Source organism: Phaethon aethereus, assembly GCF_964289735.1.
Source record: "Phaethon aethereus genome assembly, chromosome: 11".
NCBI lineage: Eukaryota > Metazoa > Chordata > Aves > Phaethontiformes > Phaethontidae > Phaethon > Phaethon aethereus.
This window is the reverse complement of record NC_138587.1, coordinates 3,552,224-3,577,937: the sequence shown is the minus strand read 5'-3', so window position 1 is coordinate 3,577,937 and position 25,714 is coordinate 3,552,224. Positions and strand designations below refer to the sequence as shown.

Genomic DNA, 25,714 nt, shown 5'->3' with positions numbered 1-25,714 from the left:
ACTCTGCAAACTGGTGTAAACAACATAGTGACTAATAAGGTGATTTGAGAGCCCTATGAGACAGCGATGTATTTGATTTGGCTCCTTGGCTTGTGAGATGGCATTTCAGCATCTCAGCTACTCTGCTAATATCTTTTAATAATCCTGACAAAATTGCACAGGCAGCTGGGCTGAGACCCAACATTATTATGGCATAGGAGCATTGGGATCTGAAAAAAACCCTCCCGTAGTAAAATATAGCACAATTAGGTAGCAAGTCGGGTCTTCCCTCTTTCTCTTGAGAGTCCAAGTTTTGCTGCAAGAAAGTGAGCTAGGCAAGTTAGTGGTCAACTCCAGTATGTCAATATAACCTTCCTAATAGAGAAATCAATAATAAGCAGAGGTGAAAATCGGTTGATGCATATTCAGCTTGCTGTAGAAAAGGAAAAGTATAATGGAAGCATTTAAATATTAAAAGTAGTATTGCATTTCTATTGCAGTTCCTGTTAACAGAAGTCTTTTTTTCTTCTTTGTTTATTTTTTTCCCCCAGGGTTATCTTACTAGAGGATGGCAGTCTCAGGCTCTACAACATCACCAAATCAGATGCTGGGGTGTACACTTGTATAGCAACAAATCAGTTCGGAGTTGCCAGAAATTCAGGGAACCTGATTGTGAAAGGTACTTTAGTATTTTCTTCCGTGTTTTATGAATATTAGAAAGTATATGCTTTTTTTTCATTGGGATGCCCAAGACAGTGCCAATCGGTGCTAGTATTGACAGGTTTTTACTTGCAGTTTAAAGCTGAAACTGAGCTCTCCGCTGCCTGCAGCAAAGAAAACCCCACGACCGCACCACGCCAATGATCAATCTGTTTTTCAGGGAGGTCTCTCGAGATATCCGCAGAAACATGTAGTAACACTAATAACGATATTTGCACTGCGGTACCATTTAGACGTCGCACATACGGGTTGCACTGTCGCAGGCGCTGGGCAGCCGGATTTGAAACACCACCGAGGCAGTTTGGAGGCTCAGTGTAGCCTGTGCAGTGTGCTTGGGTGAATTTATTCATCTCATTTACAATTTATATCACATCTGAGACTGCAGAAGAGACTTTAAAGCTGGGGTGTCAGAAAGAAATAAGACGTTATGAAGTAATCTGAAAAATCAGGTGGGTTTCTTTTCTTCAGCGGGGGGCAGATATACGTTGCGTGTGTTACGTTCCTGTAGATGCAGAAGCCACCCCCTCATTCTCTGCACCCCAGCTGCTGTGCACTGCCTTGGTAAATAGCTCCAAAACAAATCAGAGCCAAGCAAAAACTCTTCTGTGGCCCTTCACAGGGCTTTTGATTCTGAATATTAAAATGGCCATCTTCCACAGCCCTTCCCCAGTATAATTGCTGCATTAATAATAAAACAAGGGATCCGTTAGGGTGTCTTCCATGCTTTCAGACTAGTTTGTTTTCCTGGATATTAATAGCAAGACACCTCATTTCACAGGACACCCCTTTGCTTGAAAGAATTTGACTTTTTTGCTTATGTTTTCTCACATTAGATTTTGGTTTAATTAAAACATTTCAACCATTAACTACAGTTTAATATAACTAAACAGATATTTTTCTGAAGGGAGAATGAGGAACATCCTCCTTTCACATTATCATTATTTTCTTCTCCGTTATGTATATGAGATAAAATTTAAATTCTCTCCTTAAAAAGAAAGTGACCTGCCTCTCTGAGAGTCATCGCTATGAACTTGTCCCCTTGCGATCATTATAAGAAGCCAAATCCTACGTCATCTAAGACAAAATGACTGATGGGATCTGATGAGATCTGCCATAGTGCCACTACCTAGTTATGTATGATGTTTCCCAAACTTTGCACGGATGGCAGCAAGGACTGGCCTGACTGCATACCACTTCCAGCTCCAACGCAAGTCATGCTTTCTTCTTCTGTTTTTCCTTTTTTCCCCCCTTATTTTTGATTAAGGAGCTAAGTGCAGGTAATTGTCTCCCAGCCACGTTTTGTAGCACTTGCATATAAAACAGAAATAACTTTTGGGACTGGAAAGCCAGATTTCTTTCTTCTATCCTTTCCCCACCTCTATCTTCCCCCAGGCTGCTGCTTTCTTTGCTCTCAGCTCTTCTCCAGCTGGAGCAGACTTGTACAAAGTCATGGCTGAGAGAAGTGGGAGACACAGGGTTCACAACCCTTGGCTGGGAAGGACTTGACCCTAGGCAATTTATTGGGTGGCCTGTGCTGCTTTTGGATGGGGGTCTAAGTCCTCCTACTGAAAACACTGGTGACACCAACGCCTAACGCAGCCTTGGTGAGGCCAGGAGTCTTGTTTGTAGATGTTGCGATGCTTTAGTTGGAGGCGTATAAATAACTTCTCTAACAGCCATCCTGTGATTATCCGTTTAAACATCCAGAAAATCATGTTATGGGCAAGGAGAAACATCATATCATATGGTCATGTTTGCTGCAATTCTTCTTCCCTCCAAAGCTGTAGTTTTGTCTGCACTGGGGCTGAGCTTCTGGTGGAACCGCGCACTCTGGCTCCGGTCCCAATCCAGCGATGCTCTGCAGCGGGGTGTCTTCCCTGCAGTATTTTTCACCCTTCTTTGAAACACAGCTAAATACATTGTGGAACACATTAAAGTACATTATGTCCAAAGCAGTGCTCCGTTTCAGGATTTTGCTGTGCTGATGGATGCTCTATCTCCAGTAGTAAAAAGAATTTGTACAAACTTGTCGCTCAGGTAGACTAGTCCAGAGCTGGAGGACATGAAAAGAGATATTGTTTGTATAGGTATACCTATGAGCAGTATATGAAATGACTATGCTCTGATCTTTGATCACTGACAGAAAAAAAAAAGAAGGAAAACTGAGGCAAACTTAGTATTTTTTTTCTTTGCTCCCAAACAATCTTTTCAATACAGACTTTTTCTTATAAAAGTATTCATATTTGTTGATTTTAAATGAGGAGAACAAGTTTAAAAGCAGAACTTCTGAGATTATAGTAAGCATATTAGTCAGCTTTGCAAAACAGCTAACAGTAATGTCGTCTTCTTACAAGAGCCCATCATTAAATGTAATTTGTAACTCTCTCTTTTCTGTTAATATTCTTGTTTGCAATGACTTCAGAACAGTTACTGCAGCCTGCAGGCATGACCTCATCCTTAACCTACTGCATCTGGCAAAACTCTTTTTCATACTCATATTATGAAAGAACGATTAGCATTGATGCAGTGCGACATGTAATCCGAGGCGATGTTACAGCACAGCTAGCAGTGAATAAACCAAGAAGTTTAGGGTTTAGGCGCTCTGACTTCATTAAGGTTATATACCATTTCACATATCACATACACCCTAATGGAGCAATATGGGAAAATTACATCAAAACATTAAAAAAAAAATTTTTTTTGCATTTATGAAGTTTATTAAAACACTGAGTAACAACATGGTATAAAAATGATCTTGTTTGCAGGGAACATTTGTTTTTGTTTCCCCTCTGGAGAAGTTTTGGCTGTTCAATTATAGGCCTCATTGCTTCAGCATTATTTTCAACTGAAATGTCAGAACTTGGAAAAGCATATCTAATGTGCAAATTAAGTTTATTGCTGCTCATTGAGTTGTTTATTCCTTGTGTGAGAAGTCTTTATTATACCTCCAACACTCACATCATCTTATCTCTTTTCTTCTCTGGAATGGGATTTGCCATGTAATGCATGTCTGCAGTTGCTAGGCAAGATAGATAGATAATGTAGAACCAAGAGCTTTTAAGAAGCTTTTAAAAGTATTTGAGGTGGCAGTGTTGAAGAGAGCCCCATAAAAGACACAGAAATATCACACAACTGAACCACTCTACATGAGTGGTATCACTGGATATGAGCAGGCTAGAACGAGAGATACAAGAGGGTGGTAATACCCTAATAAAATGGATTTTTTTTGCTAACACTATTAAAAGAAGACACCTCACACAAAAACACAGTATAATTCACAAAAGGACAGTTTTCAGTGTTTATTTGGTGGAGGCAAATAGGTTCACGCCAAAAAGAAAGTAGACTTCTTATACTACTAACAGCATATAGCTATTGGGATTTGTTGTGTTATAAGAAGAAACCTTTATGTGCTGATATTCCAAAATACTGGTTCACTAGAGGGTTCCTTTGAATGCATATTTTTCAAAACTCTTTTCCCCCAGGAGGCATTCCATAGATTTTAACAGATAAATGATCTCTGTATTTATTCCTTCTAATAGCATTCTATAACAGGATGGCAGATGCCTCATTTCTGATCTCTTTGAATGTGTGATCAAATAATGACACAAGAAATTACATGACAGACCTAATGAGGCAACCATAATATTATTGGAACTTTCTGATGAAGAAAAGTTTCAAAAATTCCCAGTCAGTTTCATTACAACCAGCTGGAGCTAATGACCCTTCCGGTACAATAGAGGACTGGCTTTGAGGGAGGCTTAAAAATTTTACAAAAAACAGGGCATCATTTTCTATTTGTATTCTATGAATTTTAGAATGTAACTATTGAACCTGATTACAAGTTCTATGCAATCCTGTTTGTATCATTCTTGCTTAGTCTTACTTCGACCTTTCCATAGAAATAAATTGATTTTATGTATAGTATTTTACTTATTTATAGAATGCTGTAATTGCACACAAGGCATTGTAGAAAAGTCAACATGCACTGATCCTGGTGACCAACCATCCAATACAGAGAAGCAGGAGTTACAGAGTGAGGTGGCATTAAGTCCTGTGGCAGTAGAGGTGATGTGGGTCATGTGAAGGGTAGATAAGTTAAAGAAATTTGAAGGACAGGGAGTACGTGACACATGGAAAATTCAGTAGTGGCACAAAGTTTATTAATGCTGAATGAACTACAGCAGAAAAGGTGAATTTCTTCCCTGGTATAAGTGCCTTGATTTGGAATTTTAGCAGAATACTTGATTCAAAGGGTATCTTCAGGCTGTCATCAAAGTGGTGCAAAACAGATACGTCCAAGTCAGCTTTAAGCAAGACAGACAAAGTACCACCGGCAGTTTATATCCGGCAGCAAGGAGCTCATCCTAGGCTTTGGGGTCTATCTGAGGGGGCTGGGAAGCTGAACGCTGTAACCACTGTTTACTCGTATCCAGATGTTGACCTTACCAAGGGAAGGCTCGAGAAACATGTTGTTGCCTGTCTAATTGGTTGACATTGTAAACAGCTCTATTAGGGCCATCCCTCTGCCTTCCCAGGGGTGGTTACACCGTACGGGAGGCTGGAGCTCTGGAGGTGAACCTTGCAGTTATGTCAGAGGAGACAGTTCCCACCTCCTGGTTCTCCCAGCTCCACCGCACAGGTGAGACCCAGGGGCTGCAGGAGGTGAGGGACAGCCCAGGCTGACTTGCCAGACCCTTCAACACCCTCTTGTAAACCAGGCGTAACCTTTTGCATTTTGAGAGAATATGTGTGGAGACATCTCTCCTGCACAGCCAAACGCAGAGTAGACAAAACCCAAGTGAAGCCTGGGAGAAAACATACCGTGGACTTTAGGAGCAATGTAGAATTTCCACTTTGAGGCTGATTGGGGTGTTCTGGGGAAGACTTTGTTTCTTCGATACCATATCTCGTTCACTTTAAAAGCTCAATGTAGAGATGCACACGGATAAAAGGCTTAAGGAGGTAGGGAGTCTTACAGGAGGGGTTTGAAGGAAGAGATTACGAGTTTGGAGGACCGTATCAGGCCAGCAGATCATGTCTCTCCACCTGCTAGTGGCAAAAATAAATTCCAACTGTCACAAAAGCAACTTCCCAATTTTAACATATACCAGGGTATTATTTATTTTTTCTTCTTTTAACATACACAGCATTATAATATAATGCAAGTAATAGAATTTTTCTCCTCAAAGTATTATTCATGCAGTTCTATTTCAGCTGTGGGAATGAGAAGTACAGGAGAAAAAGCAAGGAAACAAAACTTTGTGGAGGTTCTCTGTAGTTCCCAGATACTTTTCAAAATTATTCTATAAAAGTTACCTGTATTTCACAATGGAATTACTTCACTTGGGATTTATGGAGCCAAGTTCTTTGCCAGCGTGTGCTGAAATCTGTGGAATTGTGCCAGCAAAGAATATGGCCCTTGAATCATGTAGAATTTATTGCATCTGACACACTGCTTCCAGGGAGAGGAAGAGATTTCTCTAACCTAATGATCGAGTATCTTCAAGACAGTCATCTGAGGCCTTCACATTTCTGCAGTCCTTGACTTCAGACAAACTGATGGAGCTGCCACAATGATAGTTTTACATGGCTGTGAAGAGCAATCAAAGTACACAGAGAAATCTAAGAAAGCATGTTCCAAGTCTGAGCTCTAACTCACGATGAGAACCTCTGACACTCTCTCAACAATATCAGAAAAAAATCTAATTTGTCTATAGCAATAAAAATCAGACAACTTCTTTCTTTGTTTCCCTTGGAAGACGTTACCTGACTCCCACAGCAGGTATATCACTGAAACTAGTGAGAACCAGTTTTATTTTAAAAGGTTAGCAGAAAATGCAGCATTCGACTTTGTTTCTACTTGACCACTGTCGTAACAGTCACTCATCCAGCACAGCTCAGATACTGGGAAGGGGCCATTCAAGTTTCAGCCCATATTGCCCGTCTGCACCTACATGTTAATCACTTACTGCGATGATGGTGACAATCTGAATAAAAATGTGTTTGCAGGTAAGGGGTTGGATGCCCTATCATGCATCAACCCTTTGGAACCAAGGCCTTGGTAAAACCAAAATTCTGAATTTTCAAGTACATTTCTAACGCATAGGGTTAAGCCAGAATGAACAATGAACTAAGCTCATGCAAATTTTCTTCTCCACCTCTGGCATTATTTTCAGAATTTATTAATATTGTTGAATAGATTCTGCACTCATTTTATTCACGTGCCTCTAAATCCTCACCATTTTATAACATTTTCATGCACAAAAGCTTTAATTAAGGGAATTGCTTACACCAAAGTGGTTGTTATACCTGATCTATCTGCCAGCCATATCAACAAAAGCACCATATAAACCTATTTCTTTCCCCTTCAGCGAGCTACTACTTCCCTTAATAAAAGCTGCAAGTTCATTTCTCAGTGTAAGGGGTTAAAAAGGATTACATAAATAGTTTTTCTGCCGGTGAAGATATCTTCGTTGAAGCTGTAACTTAAGCAGCGCTGCAGTAAACTACCACTAACTAACACAGATTAAGGACCTCAATGTATAAAGTAAGAGGAGACAGAGCACTTTTGCTTTTGTTGCAGTTTCCTGCAAGGAGAGATTTTCAAGTTTGAAGAACCGTGGGCATATTTTTAACAGTCTTAATAATGAAGTCTGCGCTTCTTTAGCTGAAATCATACCTATTGACTATGGGCTTTACAGAGTAATATATGACTAATTTCGCATGTTGCCTCTGACATCTGCTCGCTCTCAGAGGCACACAGCGTGCTCGTTGTATTGATACTGCAGAAGTAATAGGCTACACACGGGTTAGAGTGTTCTGAAATCATCACCATATTAGATATAATTTTCTTTATTATGGAACATTTGGGACAATTTTAAATCATTTCACAAATGGTACAAAATGCATTCAAGATCTACTATTTTATAAGCATTTTAATAAGAAAGATTTTTTTTTTTGTCTCCACAGAAAGGACTGTAATTACTATTCCTCCTTTTAATATGGATGTAACAGTTGGAGAAAGCATAGTCCTTCCATGCCAGGTGTCTCACGACCCCTCCGTTGATGTGGTGTTCACATGGTCATTCAATGGCGATAGAATTGATTTTAATAGAGGAATACATCATTTTGAAAGAATTGGAAGAGTAAGTTTCTTAAACTCCTTAGTGCTTAATGAAGCTGTTTGCCACAGTCTTTAGATGACACAAATATTTATCATAATTCTTCCATCGCTATTTATATGCATGGCAAGTCACTGTTTCTTTACAAGGGCTGCAGCCATTTATTTTTCTTTCTTAAATTTCATAAAGGCACTTGAGTTATTTGTGAAGCCATAATAAAAATGTCCACATGAAAGAAACTGATGATAGCTATGCACATTTTAATTTAAAAGCTGATTTTTTTATTAATATTGAGCAATTTATAAAAATGTCCAGTAAGGAAAGCCTGTTGTGGGTGATTAGTTTCCTTTCTTTGTATCTACAGGAATCCGTTGGGGATTTGATGATAAGAAATATTCAGCTACATCATTCTGGGAAATATGTGTGCGCAGTACAAACAACTTTAGACAGTCAATCTGCAACAGTAGATATAATTGTAAGAGGTATGTCTGTTAAATGTCAACACATATATCTCCTGGAGGAATTAGAAATTCTTAACATCAGCTGTTTAAATGGTTCCTAGGATATTAATTCAACATTTCAATAGTGAAATGCTATATATCCTGTACCCTTGGCCCCAAAATTGGATTGAGATTCTTGCCAGCATGATCCTAACGTGCAACTAACCCAGGGAGATCTGTGCAATTCTGCCATGGCTTTTTTTGGAAGGTAAACTTTTCTGGCCACAGAGGTCAACATGGCAGGGCATAGGGAAGTCCACTACTTTCAGCAGACTGCTGTCACCGGCTCCTTGCTGGGCATCTCTGGGTCACTGTGCAGGCTGGAAAAAAACAAGAGACCTGGTTCCTTTCCACTGTTTGGAGATAATATGGGAAATTATTTTCTATGGTCACCTAATTAATCTTTCTACTGCTAACAGCAAGAGAAATGATGTGATGGGAGCAGATCCTCTAAACCCTATCAGAAACCAGATATCTGTATAGTGCACCGTCTTGCATCCTTCCTAAACCTCAGTTTTGATTAAATTCAATAGGAATTCTGAAAGTGTTGGATGATTCAACAAAAGACACATTGGATAACTTTGTCAAACAAAAACAAATCATTCTCTTGTTTGTAGTTTTCATATTAGTAAAAAAAAGACATTCGTTTTCCTGACTCAAAACCCCTCATTAATCAGAAAAATGTAATACAGGCATAAAGCCATCATTTAGAGATTGTGCTGCTTTTATGAAACTGCAGCTTCATGAATAATTCCACCGACTTGCGAAAGAAAGAGTTGCCCAACCCAACCCAGCAATGAATCTTCTCTTCCTAATACCTTCATCTTAAAATGCTAATGATATTAGGCCCCCCAGGTCCACCAGAAGATGTCAAAGTTGAACATATTTCTAGCACTACTGCTGTGTTATCCTGGAAGTCTGGAATAGATAACAATAGTCCAATCCAGATCTACAGTGTTCAGACAAGGACTCCTTTCTCAGTTGGATGGCAGGCCGTTTCAACAGGTAGGCGGTTTGAGAGCTGACGTATTTTTTGCATATGCCATTAATTTGCATATATGATTAATTACTCCAAAAATATATTATCATTGGCATGGTTATTTTGCCTGTAGTTCCTGAAGTCATTAATGGCAGGACTCACAAGGCAACAGTGGTTGACTTAAGCCCTTGGGTTGAGTACGAGTTTCGTGTGGTTGCCAGCAATGGTGTCGGAATTGGGGAGCCAAGCAGACCATCAGCTCTACTGAAGACTAAAGCAGCAGGTAAGTCCATGGTTTCTGCCAGTTTTTTCCACACAAATATGTTGCCAGCTCCCGAGTGTGAGAATTTCACTGCAGCAGAGCCACTCACTCCTGCAGGGTCACTTACATATCTGTCTGGCATTTTAGTCTGTGGCTGCTATGGCTTTGTGACAGCAGACTTGCACTACCCGTTCAAGGGATGCTTGGAGATGATTGAGGTACCACGTGCTTTGTTCTCTGGTTTGGAGATCACTTGGGCCAGCAATAAAGTCTGGAGCTGGCCCACGCTTCCTCACTTTGATATGTCCCAAAATACATCTAATCCCCATGCTTGAACACAAGCTTTTATTCAAGCAATTGGGGAGCAACATTTGTTTTCTTCTAATTATAACTGCATTTATACCCTGCTCAGGGACTTGCATAGAAAATGATGAAGCCCACTGTCTGGCATATCCTAGCACAAGCGTGTAATGCCTTTGCTGCAGAGGGTGTTTGATATCTGAGCATCAGTGGGGACAGGATATTGGCTTTAACTGGAGGAAATAAATTACAGCATACAAAGATCAGTGAAACTAATAGCTTCCACTGACTCCAGAACAGGATCCTTACTATCTGTCTGTCTAACCTTTACACATTTATCTTCTGGGACTTGGAACCTCGTAGGAAGAAGACTCATTCTTGGATGACCGACACTGTCAGTCCTTTGACCTACTCAGTTTGGTACAATTTATTCTAAGCCCAAACCTTTGGTTTGTTTTATGTTTCTCCCAGCCCCCTGCTTATCAACTCTCTCCCACCTATAAAATCAGTATTTATAGGACGGAAAGCAGTAAAATGGAAGCAGGTTTTACAATCCCATTTCTCTTCTCTGTTTATCTCATTTGCCAAGCTCTAAAGTTTGGCAAGCTGCATTTCAAGACAGAACTCAAAATACAGTATAGTACATTATACAGCAGAAAATACATATATCCTTAGAAAGCGGATCCATTTTTTTTCCTCAGAATACCTACAATATTTGTCCCAAGGCAGAATTACTTCAAAATGCATTAAATCACTTGTTTTAAATTTAATATGTTCTTTTTCCTATTGTTGAAGCAAAAACTTACACTGAGTACTGATGCCAGAAAAAAAATATTTGATCATTAGAACACCAATTTTGACAGGTTTTGTCAGCTTTCCAGACGCAGAGAGACCTTAGATGGGTCTCAGCAGCAGTCAGGACTGCCTGGCCAGTGTGGTGGTAAAGCAGATTGCAGATTGCTCCCAAGCAAAGGGAAGAGCCTGAGAGATCCTGGGAAGATGCACTGATCCTGCGTGGCTGAGGTGCATGCATGCCCGAGTGGTACATGACCCCTTCTTCAGCAGCAGAACCACAGGAAGCTTTCACATACAAGGAGAAAGGGGCAATGTGAAAAGGGAAGGCTAAAGAAAGGCTGGAGACAGGAAGAGGCCAGATTTTCTAAATTTCCCAGCAGAGTATCATGTTCTCCATTACATGATTGATCATGAAGTCAAAATTAATCTTGAGAAGGTCTTTCTTGCTGTTGCTACCTTGGGGCTTTGTAAAGCATGATATTCAAAACCACCTACCAGTCAGTAAAAGCTTTCATCTTTTAAAGGTTTTTTTATTAGAAGGATTCACAAGGCTGGGGCTGGAACGAGAGAGAAACAATAAAATTAATATTATTTATCATGGCAATAGCACAAGGAACATTATTTCCTTAACAGTGTAGCCCCGTCTGAAGCTTAACAAAAGGAATAGGAAGACTAAGTTCAGGTTTAGTTGCTTAACCTCTTCACTGCTGTAAATTATTTTGTCTCAAAACATTGCTGTGCAGTGGGAGAAGTAACAGATTATCTTTAAATTTTTTATCAGAATAGGAAACTGAAAACAGTATGACAGTGTGGACAGCAAAAGACTGGCCATGAAAGGATGAATTTGAACTTCACTGTGATAATAGCTATTTTGCCAGCTGAAATCTGAGCATTAGTAGATTTATGGATGTAAATGAGCCACTATGCATTTCATCAAAATGGAACTGAGAATTAACTGAGCCTCTGTTGGTGCACTCAGCTGTAAATTTTCATCTGTTTATCAACTATGACCCAATTGAGGCTCTGCTGAGCAGTACTACAAACTTTTTCCCCATGCAAATGTAGTAAGTACTGAACACATTTAACACATGGACTAATTGAGCATCAACAGCTTCATGAAACAGTGAAACACTAGGCTTGGAAGTCTGTTTTGTAATTTTTTTCCTTTAATCCCGTTCTTTTCAGTCTCTAGATTATTTGCCTCTGATTTGCAAAAAGCCATTGATTGTGAGTGACAAAATTGAATACCTATGCTAAACTCTCCAAAAGAGTCTGTCTGTTTGCACTTGCACTCACTTTTACGACTGCACAACAAAATTGTCATGAAATTTCCACGTTTCTAGAGAGGTTGAAATCAGATAAAGATTTATATGTGGACTTGAATCTTGAAGTTATAATGGTTTCACATAAACTTCTGTGAACTTAAAAGGCTGTTGCCTTTATTGCCTCTACTAGAGCTGGGCTAACGCTGGGTGGAAGGCATGAGGAACAGCCCGTGGACATGGCAAAACTTGCCAAAATCTCCGAAAAGGTTTCCAAGATATAACTGTCCCACCTGTTTCTGACCCTGTCCTCAGCCCTGTCTCAACACATCCGGTTTTCAGACAGTGAGAGTGGAATGAAGGCAACTATCTTGAAATTTCTAAAAACAGTACCAAGGATTTGGATATGGTGAACGGTACAAATGCCCTCTCATAGGGGGGTTCTGTAGTTCCAGAGTTATCTTCTTCTTTACGCTTCCCCAACAGCTGAAAAGGAACATGATATCATCCTTGCAAGTAGATCTATAGCAAACTATGCAATAAAAACAAGGCTGGTCCGTCTAAATTCCATCCACAACATCACAAACCCGTTCCTCAAAGCTGCCGATATTCATAGGTTAATGGGGTGGGCATGTTTATAGAAATACAGAGCAAGAGGCAGGAAATGATAATATTTTCCTTGCCTCTCCACCAAGAGCCATTTACGTGATAAGAATTGCCTTCAGCCTGGAACATCAGCACATTGCTTGACCTTGACCCTGACCCTGTACCTGTGATGCCATACACCTGGAGCAATGCTGGGGAAATCAAGCTCTAATCAATGAGGTTTTGGACATTTACAGTGTTGGGAGAAAGAGAAAAGCAAATTAAGAGTTTTGAATTTCCTAAGAAAAGCATACAGCCAATTAAAAAAATTAATATATTGCTCCAACAACATGTTTACTGAACAAATGCATATTAGGAAATCAGTAGTGTTGCAGCTACAGGCTGAATGGAACATCATTTTGCCAATTAGTTGATGAGGCATAATAATGTCATATACTTGATGCTACTAGCTTCTTTAATTATTTTTTTGAACCAGGGTACTCATGTATCAAATACATCTGTGGCTTCAGCCTTATAAACTTGAAAATGTGTAAACATAATTTCAGTTAATTTAAAAGGTACTGTTATATAATATAGTCCCTGTTCTACATGTCGAAAGGCAGATTAGCTGCATGTAAGCTAGGAAAAGCTCTTATCACCCAGCTGGCTTGACCCCCACAGTAGCTGTGGGTAGTTGCAAGCACCAATGTCTTTTCTTCTCCAGTTCCTGTTGTGGCACCAATTAACGTCAGTGGAGGAGGAGGGAGCCGTTCTGAGCTGGTCATCACATGGGAGGTAATTGTTAGCTCAATTAACCTAAGCTGCCTAATGGGGAAGAGTCCATGGGTGCAATCACAGCCCTGCTGAAATCCAAAGGCTTTCGGTCATTGGCTTTGGCTGAGCCTGGATCTCATCCTGCAACTGCAGAAAAAGCAGCCTGCAAGATATACAGCAAGTTTTCTGTGTTATAGCGAACAATTTATAAAAATAAACAGTTTAAGAGGCATGTTATAAAGATGTTTAGAAGTCTGTATAACCCTCTTATCTCCATTGTACAGGAGGTGCTTAACACACTAATCTGCTTGGCCATTTCCCGCATTAACATTTTTCATACTTTTGTTTACATGTTTTTCATTCTGGAACACTGTGCTGACAAGACATATCCTATTATGCGTTAAAGGAGATGAGCCCTTTAATTCTCCGGCACTCCAGTGAGAGGAGAGAATATACATTTTCAGAACAGTTAATACCGTACTACAAGTTGCAACGGGTGAGCGCAGGTCATTTCAGAGAGCGGAAAGTAAGCGTTGTGGGAACGAGTCCTCCTTCTCCAGCCACCCAGGGCCTTCCCACGGGCATCGCGGTGAAGGCAGGCAGCCTCTTGCGAAGCCCGTGCCGGGATGGGGCAGGTGCTTGGTTGGGGCTCCAGCCCCTATGGAGAAACTCCCCAAAACACAGCTCCCACCCTCTGCGTTTTTCGTTGCCAGTGAAAAACACGTGTGAAGTTAATGTGACTCACCTAATTAAATCTCTCCTTTCTCTTTGAGGGCATCTGACTGAGGTAGGAGCTACCCCATGCCATCAGCAGCACCCAGCCTGGAGGGCAGGGGCCAGGCAGCCTTGCCATGTACCTTACTATCAGGTGTGATGTCTCAGAGGCTGCACAAGATGAGCTCTGTTCCTAATTTGGGATGGGGTCTCCAAAATCATGGTGCTCTCTTCTTAAGTCATGGAAAACATTTCTTTATGAAAAAAAAAAAGAAAAAATCCTAGCTCAGCTTAAGCATGGAAAGCAGCCTGTTCTTTGCCTTGACTTCATTCTTTTTCCAAAGAAACAACCAAGCTCATCTATACAGTTTGAAGGAAAGAAAAGGGATTCAATTAAACTAAAAGTGATGTTATTCATCAACTGAGTTACTTGTGGTCTCTTGTATGCTAAAAAAACGTGCCATTTAACCAGGCTTCTGGGGAGGAAGAGAAGTGGTAGGAAAAAAATGAACTCAAAAGAAAAAAAATCCCAACTAAACAAATAATATTGCCAATGCTTTCCCCTCTCCATGCTCTAAATAGAGTGAAACTTCACTTTTACTGGACTTAATTTTTCCTCCATATGCATCTTCCACTGTTTTGTTTCATCTTCTCCTCTACTGATCTACTCTTTGGGAGCAGAAGAACATGAAAATTGAAAACAACCTGAGAGATCTCAATCAAATTATCCTATTGGACTCCATGGTGTGTCCTGAAAAATAGTCAGAAGAAATACTAATTATGCCAAGCTAACAACACTGAACACAACTCTGCAGCTTTCTGTGATGAACTCACTAAATGTCTTGATTAAATCTGAGGCCGCAGAAGCCTCAAAACCAAATTAAATTCTCTAGAAAGTAGCTTGAACCCTTATAAAACCCCAGTGCACCATCATCACTCACACTTAACTCTCTCAGGACTAGATAAGAGATAGAAGGGGACATATTGGGGAATCAATGTTTCTAAAACACTTAAGGAAAGACACATTTGTAATATATGCCAGGCCAGGGTTATTATTAGAATTGGAAGGAATTTATGAAGAAAAGAATAAAATAAGTGCCTTGAAATCTTTTCATGTACTTCCTGATTTTTCTTCTTCCATCTTCTCCCACAGTTAGTGCTCCCAGGAGTTCCTCTGCAGGAGAGGAGCTTGGAGCCAGGAAGGATCATAGGGGCTGTGGTTCTTCCCCTATGTTTTTCTCTCTCTTTTTGCACCATTTTTATGGTTACTTTTCCGTGCACCTTACTTCAATGCTAGCATCTAAAATAAACGAAGTTTTGTTGAGAAATGCTTCCTTCCTCCATGTACTACTGATCTTTTCTTGTTTCATAAATGTTCTCTTGTTTTGAGAAGCCAGTGTAGAAGAATTTTTATCCCAAGAAAACAAGAAAAATTCATGTTGGATACAGTGTAATATAATTGCATGTTCAGTATGAGTCATTAATACATATCTTGACATGAGATTTTATTAACAGAAACATTAATTTTGCCATGTTGACTTGCACTAGCATTTCTGTTCTAAACAAACTTAAATAAGAACATATTCATGCAGTCATGAGACTTTCACTTGTGCTAAAAAAATGAGTACTGTACTCATATGCAGGCAATTATACAGGTGACACACACTGTGTGTACATAATGTGTAGACATTTGCTCCTTTCCCAACTCTTTTTTTTCTTTAAAAATCATATTTTTAAAATTAGCATCTCTATGCCCCTTGGGAAAAAAAATCAGCTACAACCTGTACTGAATAAAACGCTTTTAATTTTGAAAACTTCATGCCTTAAAGAGAATAACTTTAATGGAGCTGATCAGATCTTTTGTTTCTAAATTGATTGCCTCAATAGATTTATTATTTTGATTTTTATTTCAATATTACATTGACTGATGGAGCAAACATTATTATCTTCTCCAAGGCACAGTCAACTAAATCAATACCACTAAAATATACTCAGAGAATGAAGATTCAATTAAAACAGTGTATACTTGCAAATGCTTATTGACTGATTGCCTTGTCACTACAGCCAGTTCCAGAAGAACTACAAAATGGGGAAGGTTTTGGCTACATCGTTATGTTTCGTCCTCTTGGCTCAACAACCTGGACAAAAGCAGTTGTGGCTTCAGTGGAAGCAAGCAAATATGTTTATAGGAACGAAAGCATTACACCTCTCTCTCCTTTTGAAGTGAAAGTTGGTGTCTACAACACTGAAGGAGAAGGGACCCTGAGCTCCATATCCATTGTCTACTCAGGAGAAGACGGTAATGTCTGTTGCTATTATTATTAATGGTTGTGTAGCATCCGTAGTTCCTGGATATGACCAGACAGATCTCCACAGGGGTATTAAGGAACCTGGTCAAAGCTGATTATTGAAGATTGACAAGAGACAGGAGAAGGAAGATGGGAAATTGAAGTTAAAAAAAGCATGGGGCAGATTTTCAGAATTGCTTTAAGTAGACAGCATGTTTATTCGTCCTTAAGGAGCTCCCACTGAGTAGTCTGGGAAAATTGGGAGACATTAAAATGCATAGCTCTCAGAGGGTCTAGCTTTCCAGACCACTCAGTGCAGCTGATGTCCTCTGAAAATCTTAGTTTTGCTGATGTTTCACAATAAATGGGTAGCAATGCTAGCAATTCACACTAGGTTTCCTGATCCACCCTGCTGCTTCCCTCCCAGAATTTCTTCCTCTATTCTTGAATCTCCCTCAGTTCCTGACATAACACTCTTTTGGTTACACAAATGTCCCACCAGCTGTGTTTTCTCCCATCACCCAGAGCCGCAGATAGCACCAGCGGGGGCTTCAGCACTGAGCGTTTCGGCGGTGGAGGTGGAGGTCTCCTGGCAGCCCATCGCATGGAACAGGCACACGGGCAGGGTCCTAGGCTACGAGGTGAGGCAGCTGGTGCTGGTGTCTGACACCTTACAGATGCCCCTTTCCTGGCCACGTTTGTATTCCGGTTCCTCCTCCCTTGCTTCCAAGTCAACAGACAATTAAGCTCTTCACCCAACTCTCATTAGCAACATTTCACCTCAGATCATCACAAGCATTTACAGACCAGGACTGCAGCTCTGTCCCAGACTTTTTGTAAAGTAAATTAAAACCTCAAGATTAATCATTTGTGATGGCTATTATAAAAGGACTCGTGCTCGATTCCACAAAACAAAGCTGATCCTCCCTCCTCTTACACAGCTGTGAGGCTGGCTGAGCACGATGGGGTACTTGATAGTTTGGGGACACGCACATGACCCATGGTCATGGCTATCCAGAGCTTGTGCTGCGGTGCATTTGAAGTGCTTTTGGCTTCTCACTCCTCCTACAATCATAGAATCATAGAATGATTTAGGTTGGAAAAGACTTTTAAGATCATTGAATCCAACCGTAAACCTAACCCTGCCAAGTCCACCACTAAACCATGCCCCCAAGCACCACGTCTACATGTCTTTTAAATATCTTCAGTGATGGTGACTCAACCCCTTCCCTGGGCAGCCTGTTCCAATGCTTGACAACCCTTTCAGTAAAGAAATTTTTCCTAAAATCCGATCTAAAGCTCCCCTGGTGTGACTTGAGGCTCTTTGTACTGAGCATCTGCTCATTTCCTACTCACTGACAGGTTTTTTGCTCTGTGCACTTGGTGTCATGGCATCAAGTCCAGGGCCAGGGCCAGGTCCAGGGACAGACATTTCGGGCTCTGAGCTGGGGGAGCTGCGAGGATGCAGGGATGCTGCCAGACCCCGGTGGCACTCAGCCAGCTGTGCTGCTTCTGGCTTCACTCTGGTTTCCAGCACCCGGTGGGAGGAGAAACCCGGAGTCAGCCGCATCTGACATCCACAGGACAGACCAGAGGTGCCTCCAGCAGAGCAGGGGGAGCAGATTTTTGTATTAATAACTGGGATACTTTGAAGTAACCTCAGATATGATTCCTGGGCATTTTACTTGCACAGTGAAGCATTTTGTTTTGTTTTTTTGGTGGGGTTTTTTTTGTAGATAAGATAAACCAAGAGTGAAGCAAGTCAGAAATGCTTTAAATTCTGTGCTATAGTTACAAATGCATAAATGAAGGTTATAGGAGTCATGTACAGTACACAAACCTTCCTAAATCAATTACTCACCAAAAAAACCAAACAGGTCTCAACAGCTGTCACTGAATCAAAACTAGAGGCAGGATACAAAATAATTAAAAAACCTCTTAGATGACCAAGATAAATATTTCTTTGTATCTTTTAAACTTTTCTTCAAACGTGTTCAAACCATAAAGCCAAACAAGCTTTTAAAATTTCTCATCTTATCAAAGGTTTCCTTTTGGACATCTATAAAGTTGAGGATTTAATTTACTTCCTTAATTGCTATTCAGTCTCTGAAATTTTATTTCTTCTCTATAAATATTCACACTTGGTTTTATTTCCTGCTAGCTTTGAATACAAAAAAATCCTCTATTCCTTGAAATCTTCATTGTCAGCCTGTCTGCTTCCCAGCCAAATTTGTAATTGATGGAAAACAATGAATTGCCTGTTCTTTGTCCTCGCTTTTCAGGTTTTATACTGGACTGATGATCCCAAGGAAAGCACAGCTGGTAAAGTCAGAGTCAATGGGAATGTAACAGCCAAAAATATCACAGGACTAAAAGCTAACACAGTGTATTTTGCAACAGTTCGAGCTTACAACACTGCAGGGACGGGGCCCTCTAGCACCCCAGTAAATGTCACCACCAAAAAATCGCGTGAGTATTCGAATTCATACAACAAATGTTGCAAACTCCCAAGTGTGATAGTGGCATTTCAACTTACCGTGACCCATCTCTGCTAAATGTTGCAATATCAAAGAAAACTGGATCCCAAATTTCTTCATAAAATTAAGCAACAAAATCTGTCACTAAGAAACTTCTCCAGCTCTTCCCTGACAATATTTTTGTGGTCACCATCAAGTTTACTCAGACTCTGGTATTTAAGTTATTAATATAATATTTAGCTTCCAGTCTGTCTCAATGGAAGCCAAAATTCTCATCAACTTAAATCAGGTTATTTCAGTCATCCTATTCTATTTATCTGCTAAAGTAATTCTGTCCAACCTCAAAAATTAGGTAACACCGGTGTTTGTGTTCCTGTGACGTAGTGACCGTTAGGAAGTATTTCCTTTTGCATTGCAACAGCAGGCCCCTTGCTTTCAGGAGATTTCAAAAGAGATGCAGAGTCAATAAAGGAAAGATGTTCCACAGGTCAAACAATAGACTTGGGTGTGTGAATATGGGTTTGGGTTTTTAAAAAAAACTGTTGAATGCTCCAAATACAGCGCTTTTTTGAGAACTCTAAACTGTGCACTACAGAGGGTAGCATATGGGATATATTCCTATAAATGCTATTTAGTTTTGTCTTTTTTAATTTATTTTCTGCGATTGTAGAAGTAAAAACATATGCTATTCTGCTTGTGAGAAACAACTTCGTGAAACCAATGCTTTCATGGGGCCATCCTCCAAGGTAACAAGGAAGCGCTGAGCACCATCCTGCAGGACTGAACCCATGAAGTAAATGTTCACTAAGAGCAAAATAATCAGGAGGTCTTGGTAATCTGTTACGTCCCAGAGTGCCCCAAATTCATTACTGTTTAAGAGTTCCATTTTTTTAATACTTTCCTTGGACTATGTTTTCCCAGTAAATAATTGATCAGCCCTTTTGCACAAAACCAGAAATATTTCTCCTGTCTTTCACCAGTTTTCCCCTTGTTTATGTGCTATTCCACACTATTACTCAAAGGAAAGACAGGAACCAACTTGTAAAATGATTTAATGATGAAAGTTACCATTTAATGTAAATAACATAAACCAAAATAAAGCCAGAAAAGGTATTTCTTAGGGACACAAACAGGACTCTTCTCACGGGAAATTTCTTAATTGAAAATAGACTCATCTTTGGAAACGATTCTCTGTATTTATATGTGCATATGTATGAAAGACAAGTTAAAGACATGGCAGTCAAGTGACAAGACATATAAGGAATAAATCTGCTTTTGTTTTACATTGACTTCATCTTCTGTCAAACTCAGGATTGTGCTAATGGTTCATTTAAAAATTAAAGTCAAAATAAGTCTTTTAATATTTAAAATCATATATTAAAATTTCAAGCTCTAGTCTCTGAAAGATGCAAACACTTTCAATATGAGTAGAGATAATATGTCAAGAGAATATAAACAATGTGCATCTACAGTGGGAGCTTTAGCGTCAAGGTAATAGCTCTGTCTTCCTACTCATCGTCCAGGATCCCTACAGTGCTCTGTGCATGCCATTATTGTAGAGACTAAGCAAAACTAAAATGGTACTTCTGCCAAATAGGTGCAATTCTGATTGAAACATAGTTATCTAAGATCAATTTAATGGCTAAGCTGATATCCTGGTTTAAGTTTAAACTACTTATAAAATAGTTTATATAAAGGGACCTTATAAATGTCTATCAATATCTGAAGGGTAGCTGCCAGGAGGATGGAGCCAGTCTCTTTTCAGTAGTGCCCAGTGGTAGGACGAGGGGCCATGGGCACAAACTGCAGCACAGGAAGTTCCACCTCAACATGAGGAAAAACTTCATTACTGTGAGGGTGATGGAGCACTGGAACAGGCTGCCCAGAGAAGCTGTGGAGTCTCCTTCTCTGAAGACCTTCCAAACCTGACTGGACACGTTCCTGTGCAACCTGCCCTGGGTGATCCTGCCTTGGCAGGGGGTTGGACCAGATGATCTTCAGAGGTCCCTTCCAGCCCTCACCATTCTATGATTCTGTGATTCTGTGATTACTTAGGAAAGTGGAAATGATGTTCTCCTTCCATGAACATACTGCTCCATTAGGAGCTGTTGTGAAGCTCCGCTCTTCTGCTTCTTTATTTATATGTCATGGATTTCTGAAATGTCTTTGCTTTTTATTTTTCTTTACAAATATATACATCAACAGATAAAGAGACTGGAAATACTTTGCAACAATAAACTTCAACTCAAGAGAGCGACGAAGCCAAGTGTTACTTAAAATATGAGAGTAATGTAATTAACAAACTTAAGCATATACTTGAGACTTCTATTATTCTTGACAATGTTGATTACAAGAAATTAGTTAAGGAAATGATCTGCTAATCTCAGATCTGAGAACTATTTGCAGTAGTTTTGCTTGCAGATATTACTATGGATTTGGGGAAGTGTTACATTACCATCTATTCTGGTCCCTGGCTGTATAGCAAAACTAGAGAATTTTGTTTTGAAAATCATTCTGTGGTGGTTTTTCAGCCCAAAGACTATGAATTAAGATGGTTTTACATGCCATGCTAAAAAGCTTTCGATAAGGCAGTATTCACCCATTTTGGAGTGCTTCCAAGACCTTTCAGAGTACGTAGTCGGATACTTCAAAAACAACCTTTGTCTCTTGTGAGTTTTTTGTTACCAAACTCCTTGTATTAAGTATTTGCTGAAAGTAACAAAGAGGTTTCAAACAACATTTAAGTAAATTTGCAGTTTTATGTACGTAAATGTATATAAATGCCTTCAAAAAGAAAATTAATCTTTTTCCAGCACAGACAGTATGGCTCATGGAAGGACATCTATGTATATTGACCTGGGTGGTCCACTAACACCTCCTTTCCCCACCAGTGGGATGGGTTAAACTTCTCCACAGTCCTGAAATAGATAGATAGATATGAAACGACAGGCACCATCAATTTGTTCTCTCTCCATGGGAAATGAAAGAAATTGTGGAGTGTTACCAAATCAACAGTACCTTCCAAGTTACATACATTAATCAGCAATATGTAGGAACTGTAGGTAGAAAAGAAGGATCCCAGAAGTTAAGCATTTTAAAATCAGGTCTGCGATACTCACAACATGTTTCTCCAAATCTCTCCTCCTTTTTCTCAATTCTGTTCAAGTCCTTATTTCCTCTAACACCCCCGGTGCCATCTTCCCAGGCAGGGTCTGGGAGGACACACCATGGAGAAGGGGATAATGTGTTGTTCTAAATCTGAGATACAGTTCAAAGGCAGAGTTTCAACTTCACATGTTCACACAGGTTTTGATTTCAGTCACTTCTAGGCAAATTTTCAAAGTCTGGCACTTAGGCATAAAAAACCTTTGAAAAGCTACTCTCAGCCTATTGTGCTGAGAATTTATAAAATCCTACAATGTTTCATGATGGATCACATGGAGACTTTAATGTGTAGCTCTTTGTAACCTGTCCTCATGGCTGATGAAAATCTTGTCTTTTGTATTTTGTTCTTAGTTTTAGCTTTTTCTGAAATCCATAGAGCAAAACATTCTCTAGTACATTAAAATACAGATAGGAACAACATAGTACTTAAACTAAATCTATCAAATATAACTTGAACTGTCAGACATTGTCAGGCTTTTCTTAATTTCAAAAATGAATTCTCACAGTAAGTGGTTTTGTGCTATGAATAGATCTTTATTCTGCCTAATACAAGTGCAATGATGGCCTGGAAAATATTTTTTGCTCTTTTAGATTTGAATCACCCATGCATTTGCTACTTCCATGTCAGCAGCTCACTCAATTACACTATGCAAATTAATATTTAGTTGTATCTTGTGATTATCATCATGTTTTTTTTAAAGCACCAAGTCAACCCCCGGCAAATATCGCCTGGAAGCTGACAAATTCCAAAATCTGCTTGAACTGGGAACACGTAAAAACAATGGAGAATGAATCGGAGGTGCTAGGCTACAAAGTAAGTAATTTCTTTATCTCATTAATCAGACATGTTGTTTGTAATAGAGGTACAAACAGTGACTTGTTGAAAGGCGACTGTTCACTACCTGGAAAACAGTGATTTTATGGAGTTATTGGGATGGGTGGCTGACATTTATACAAAGGGAAGAACAGCTATTTTCATTCAGAGTAGGATCTCTTTATCCCGACACAGGGATTTTCTGTCCCCAACGTTGTATCTCTCTTGTTCCCTCACCCTTGTAATCTTACTCATCTAAGATTCTTACATTCACATCCTTTTGGGAAAGGAGTTTCACACATATAATAAGTAGAGAACAGTTTCTTGAGCATTAAAGACAGGCATAAAACACATTTAAAAGCTCTCACTCTCTGACAATTCATAAATGGACCTTTGAAAAGAGATAGGAAGATACTCACGTAAAGATCAATGTGACTGAAGTAAAAAGCACTCCCCAAAATCTATTTTTTAAGGAAAGAAAAATTTGAAGTTTGTTTGCAGTGGCTCTGACCCCAAAAGACTTATGGAAAGACTTTTTTATTCCTGAAGGACTGTAAAACTGGAGGTGGAGAGTGCTTACATGAGGAAAGGTTCTCAGGATCAAGATCCTCATGTTGCTAGGCATTTTAGTGTCTACACAGAGTTATTTATGTCTACAGAGGAAAAGGACACAATCCCCACCTTGCAATCTTTCTTGAAATCATATTCTTTTACACTGTAGTGAATGTGTTTGAGTAGCTCCACACACTGGGGAAAAAGTTAAAACTAGACTATTAAGCTTTTTTCCTTTGTGTATAGCCTTCCTGCTTCTAGGCTACACTTCCTTTTTACACTTGGATGTGGAAAGAGTTCTTTAAGTATTTGATGCAGTATTTATTGTATGATCCCTGTTTCTTCTTCTGCTTTGCTCTTCAGTTGCTCTTCTTGGCATAAATATGTCAAATGATTGTCAAGAGAAAGGAGTCAAATATTGTCACTGATGTGCTAGCAAGGAAGAAAGGCTTCTTGGAGGAAAAAAGCTGTTCATAGTCTGCAGGATCCCTGTCTAGACTCTCCGAGCTGCTCTGCACCTTGGCCCAATGATTCATTAGCAAAAAGACCAAAGTGCAAACAGGCTCTGGATCCATCACGTTTAGTTGCAGAAACATGCTTCCTAAGTGGAAACCCAGGTGCCACTATCGAAATTTCTGTCCTTTCTTGAAGTCTTTATAAACATACTGCTATGCAATGTCCCAGGTTTTCATTAGCAGGTGGTAATTTTGCACAGAACTCAATGTGAATATTTCTATTTGACTATCAGTGATCACCACAACAAAGCAAAATTTAAAAAAAAATCCTAAAACCTCAGTTCCTGAAGTGTCAAATGAGTTCTGGATATAAAAGATGTTACAGATTGAAGTCTTGTCCAAAGTTGTGTTTAACTTCCATATTTACAGCAGAGCAGAAGTGTATTAGGTAGGAATTTCATAACCTTACTTGCAAGGTGAGTCTCAGTTCCAGCAGACAAAGGCTCTCCTGAAAGTTGGAGTAAATGTTTCCTGTGATGCCCATCACAGAATTCTACAGAATATGTTTCTATGTTTTGAATTAAGTTTCATACTCTGCGGGATGCTGATAGTCCTCTGAAAAGTTTGGGACATGACAGAAGATATTCTCAGCCAAAAAAAATCCATTAAAACTAAAAAAAAAAAATTCTTGTTTTCTAATCCCTTTTTACTTAGATTTTGTATAGGCAAAGCAGACATAGCAAAACGCATATTCTGGAGACAAACAACACTTCAGCTGAACTTCTGGTACCATTTGAAGAAGATTATCTCATAGAAATAAGAACAGTCAGTGATGGTGGGGATGGCAGCAGCAGTGAGGAAATTAGGATTCCAAAAATATCAAGTATGTGAGATTTCTTTTTTCTCTGAACGTTATTGCATAATAAGAAATCTGTTTGCCTCCAAGAAGTACAATAGATTAACAGACTTTCCATTACCGTAGGTGGCTTCCTTCCTGTTGCTTTGTAATCCTGGGTACATGTAGATTAGTCTCTGGTAATCTCAGATTCATTAGTGGAGAAAGTATTTTGCACAACACCTAGATGTGACCTTATTTTTGGTGTAGGTTTCCATCTGCCCTGGCCTGTAACGCTCAGGGAAGGACCTTGAAATGAACTTTCTTGCTAAAGCCAAAGTTGCAGCTCTCACATACAACGTGGCTCTTAACCTGCTCTGGAGCTGGGGCTGCTGACAGAGAGCCTCAACCCCGCTCCATGGCTGGGGTGGGGTTGCCCAGGGTCCAACCTCAGCTCTCAAGTACCTTATTGTTCATGCAAAATGGAGCATAGTTTTGCAACAAACTAGCCAAACCCCACCTAAAAGTGGATATTCACAAGGAGGGTGGGATTCTGATTGAAACCATACTCCATGGACTTGCTGCAACTTAAAGAATAAATACAGAGAAATAACATTTGTGGACAATAATTCTTTTTGAAAATAGAACAAAGATTACAGTTATGCTAGAATGCATAGAAAAAATTTTTTTTGACACAAATTTGCTTTTGTCAGAAAATTTTGTGTGCTTATATTTTTGCAGGTTTAAGCTCTGAAGCAATAAAACTGTCCCAAAAGGTAAACCATATATTGACATCTGGGATCCTGCTATTGGGTTCTGTTCTTATACACCCTTTTCCTTGATGATTAAAGCAATGCTCAGCCATGGACTTTTAAAAATAAACCATGTGTAGATTTTATCTTAATACTTCACCATGACCAACATTCTTAAAAAACAAAAGCAGTGGGGATGGGTGAGGGAGATAGACGTGATCTATTATTAAGAAAACATTAAATATCAATATTACGTTAATTTTTAAAAATAAGCTTTGAAATTAATGGATAAATGTATATGCATTAATTAAATGGAGTGGTGCCGAACACAACTTGAGACTGTAAGCAGAATGATCTCAAATTTTTTACAAGCAGTAGTTCTTGA

General features: G+C 39.5%; 1 protein-coding gene across 3 annotated transcripts in view; it reads left to right on the top strand.

The window, feature by feature from the left end:
• Window positions 1-25,419, top strand: part of LOC309408800 (contactin-6-like) — a gene marked incomplete at its 3' end in the record, with an annotated part of 84,475 nt that extends 59,056 nt beyond the window's left edge. For 2 of the 3 annotated variants that reach the window (XM_082004751.1, XM_082004752.1), the window contains 11 exons: window positions 531-658; window positions 7,669-7,844; window positions 8,185-8,302; window positions 9,167-9,325; window positions 9,433-9,582; window positions 13,228-13,298; window positions 16,056-16,290; window positions 16,805-16,920; window positions 18,562-18,748; window positions 22,623-22,735; window positions 24,457-24,731. In XM_082004751.1, the coding sequence (XP_081860877.1) occupies window positions 531-658; window positions 7,669-7,844; window positions 8,185-8,302; window positions 9,167-9,325; window positions 9,433-9,582; window positions 13,228-13,298; window positions 16,056-16,290; window positions 16,805-16,920; window positions 18,562-18,748; window positions 22,623-22,735; window positions 24,457-24,633 (1,630 nt within the window). Of the gene's footprint in view, window positions 1-530; window positions 659-7,668; window positions 7,845-8,184; window positions 8,303-9,166; window positions 9,326-9,432; window positions 9,583-13,227; window positions 13,299-16,055; window positions 16,291-16,804; window positions 16,921-18,561; window positions 18,749-22,622; window positions 22,736-24,456; window positions 24,732-25,318 lie in introns of those variants that run through there. The other variant, XM_082004750.1, reaches the window with a different exon arrangement.
• Window positions 25,420-25,714: the final 295 nt, after the last annotated feature.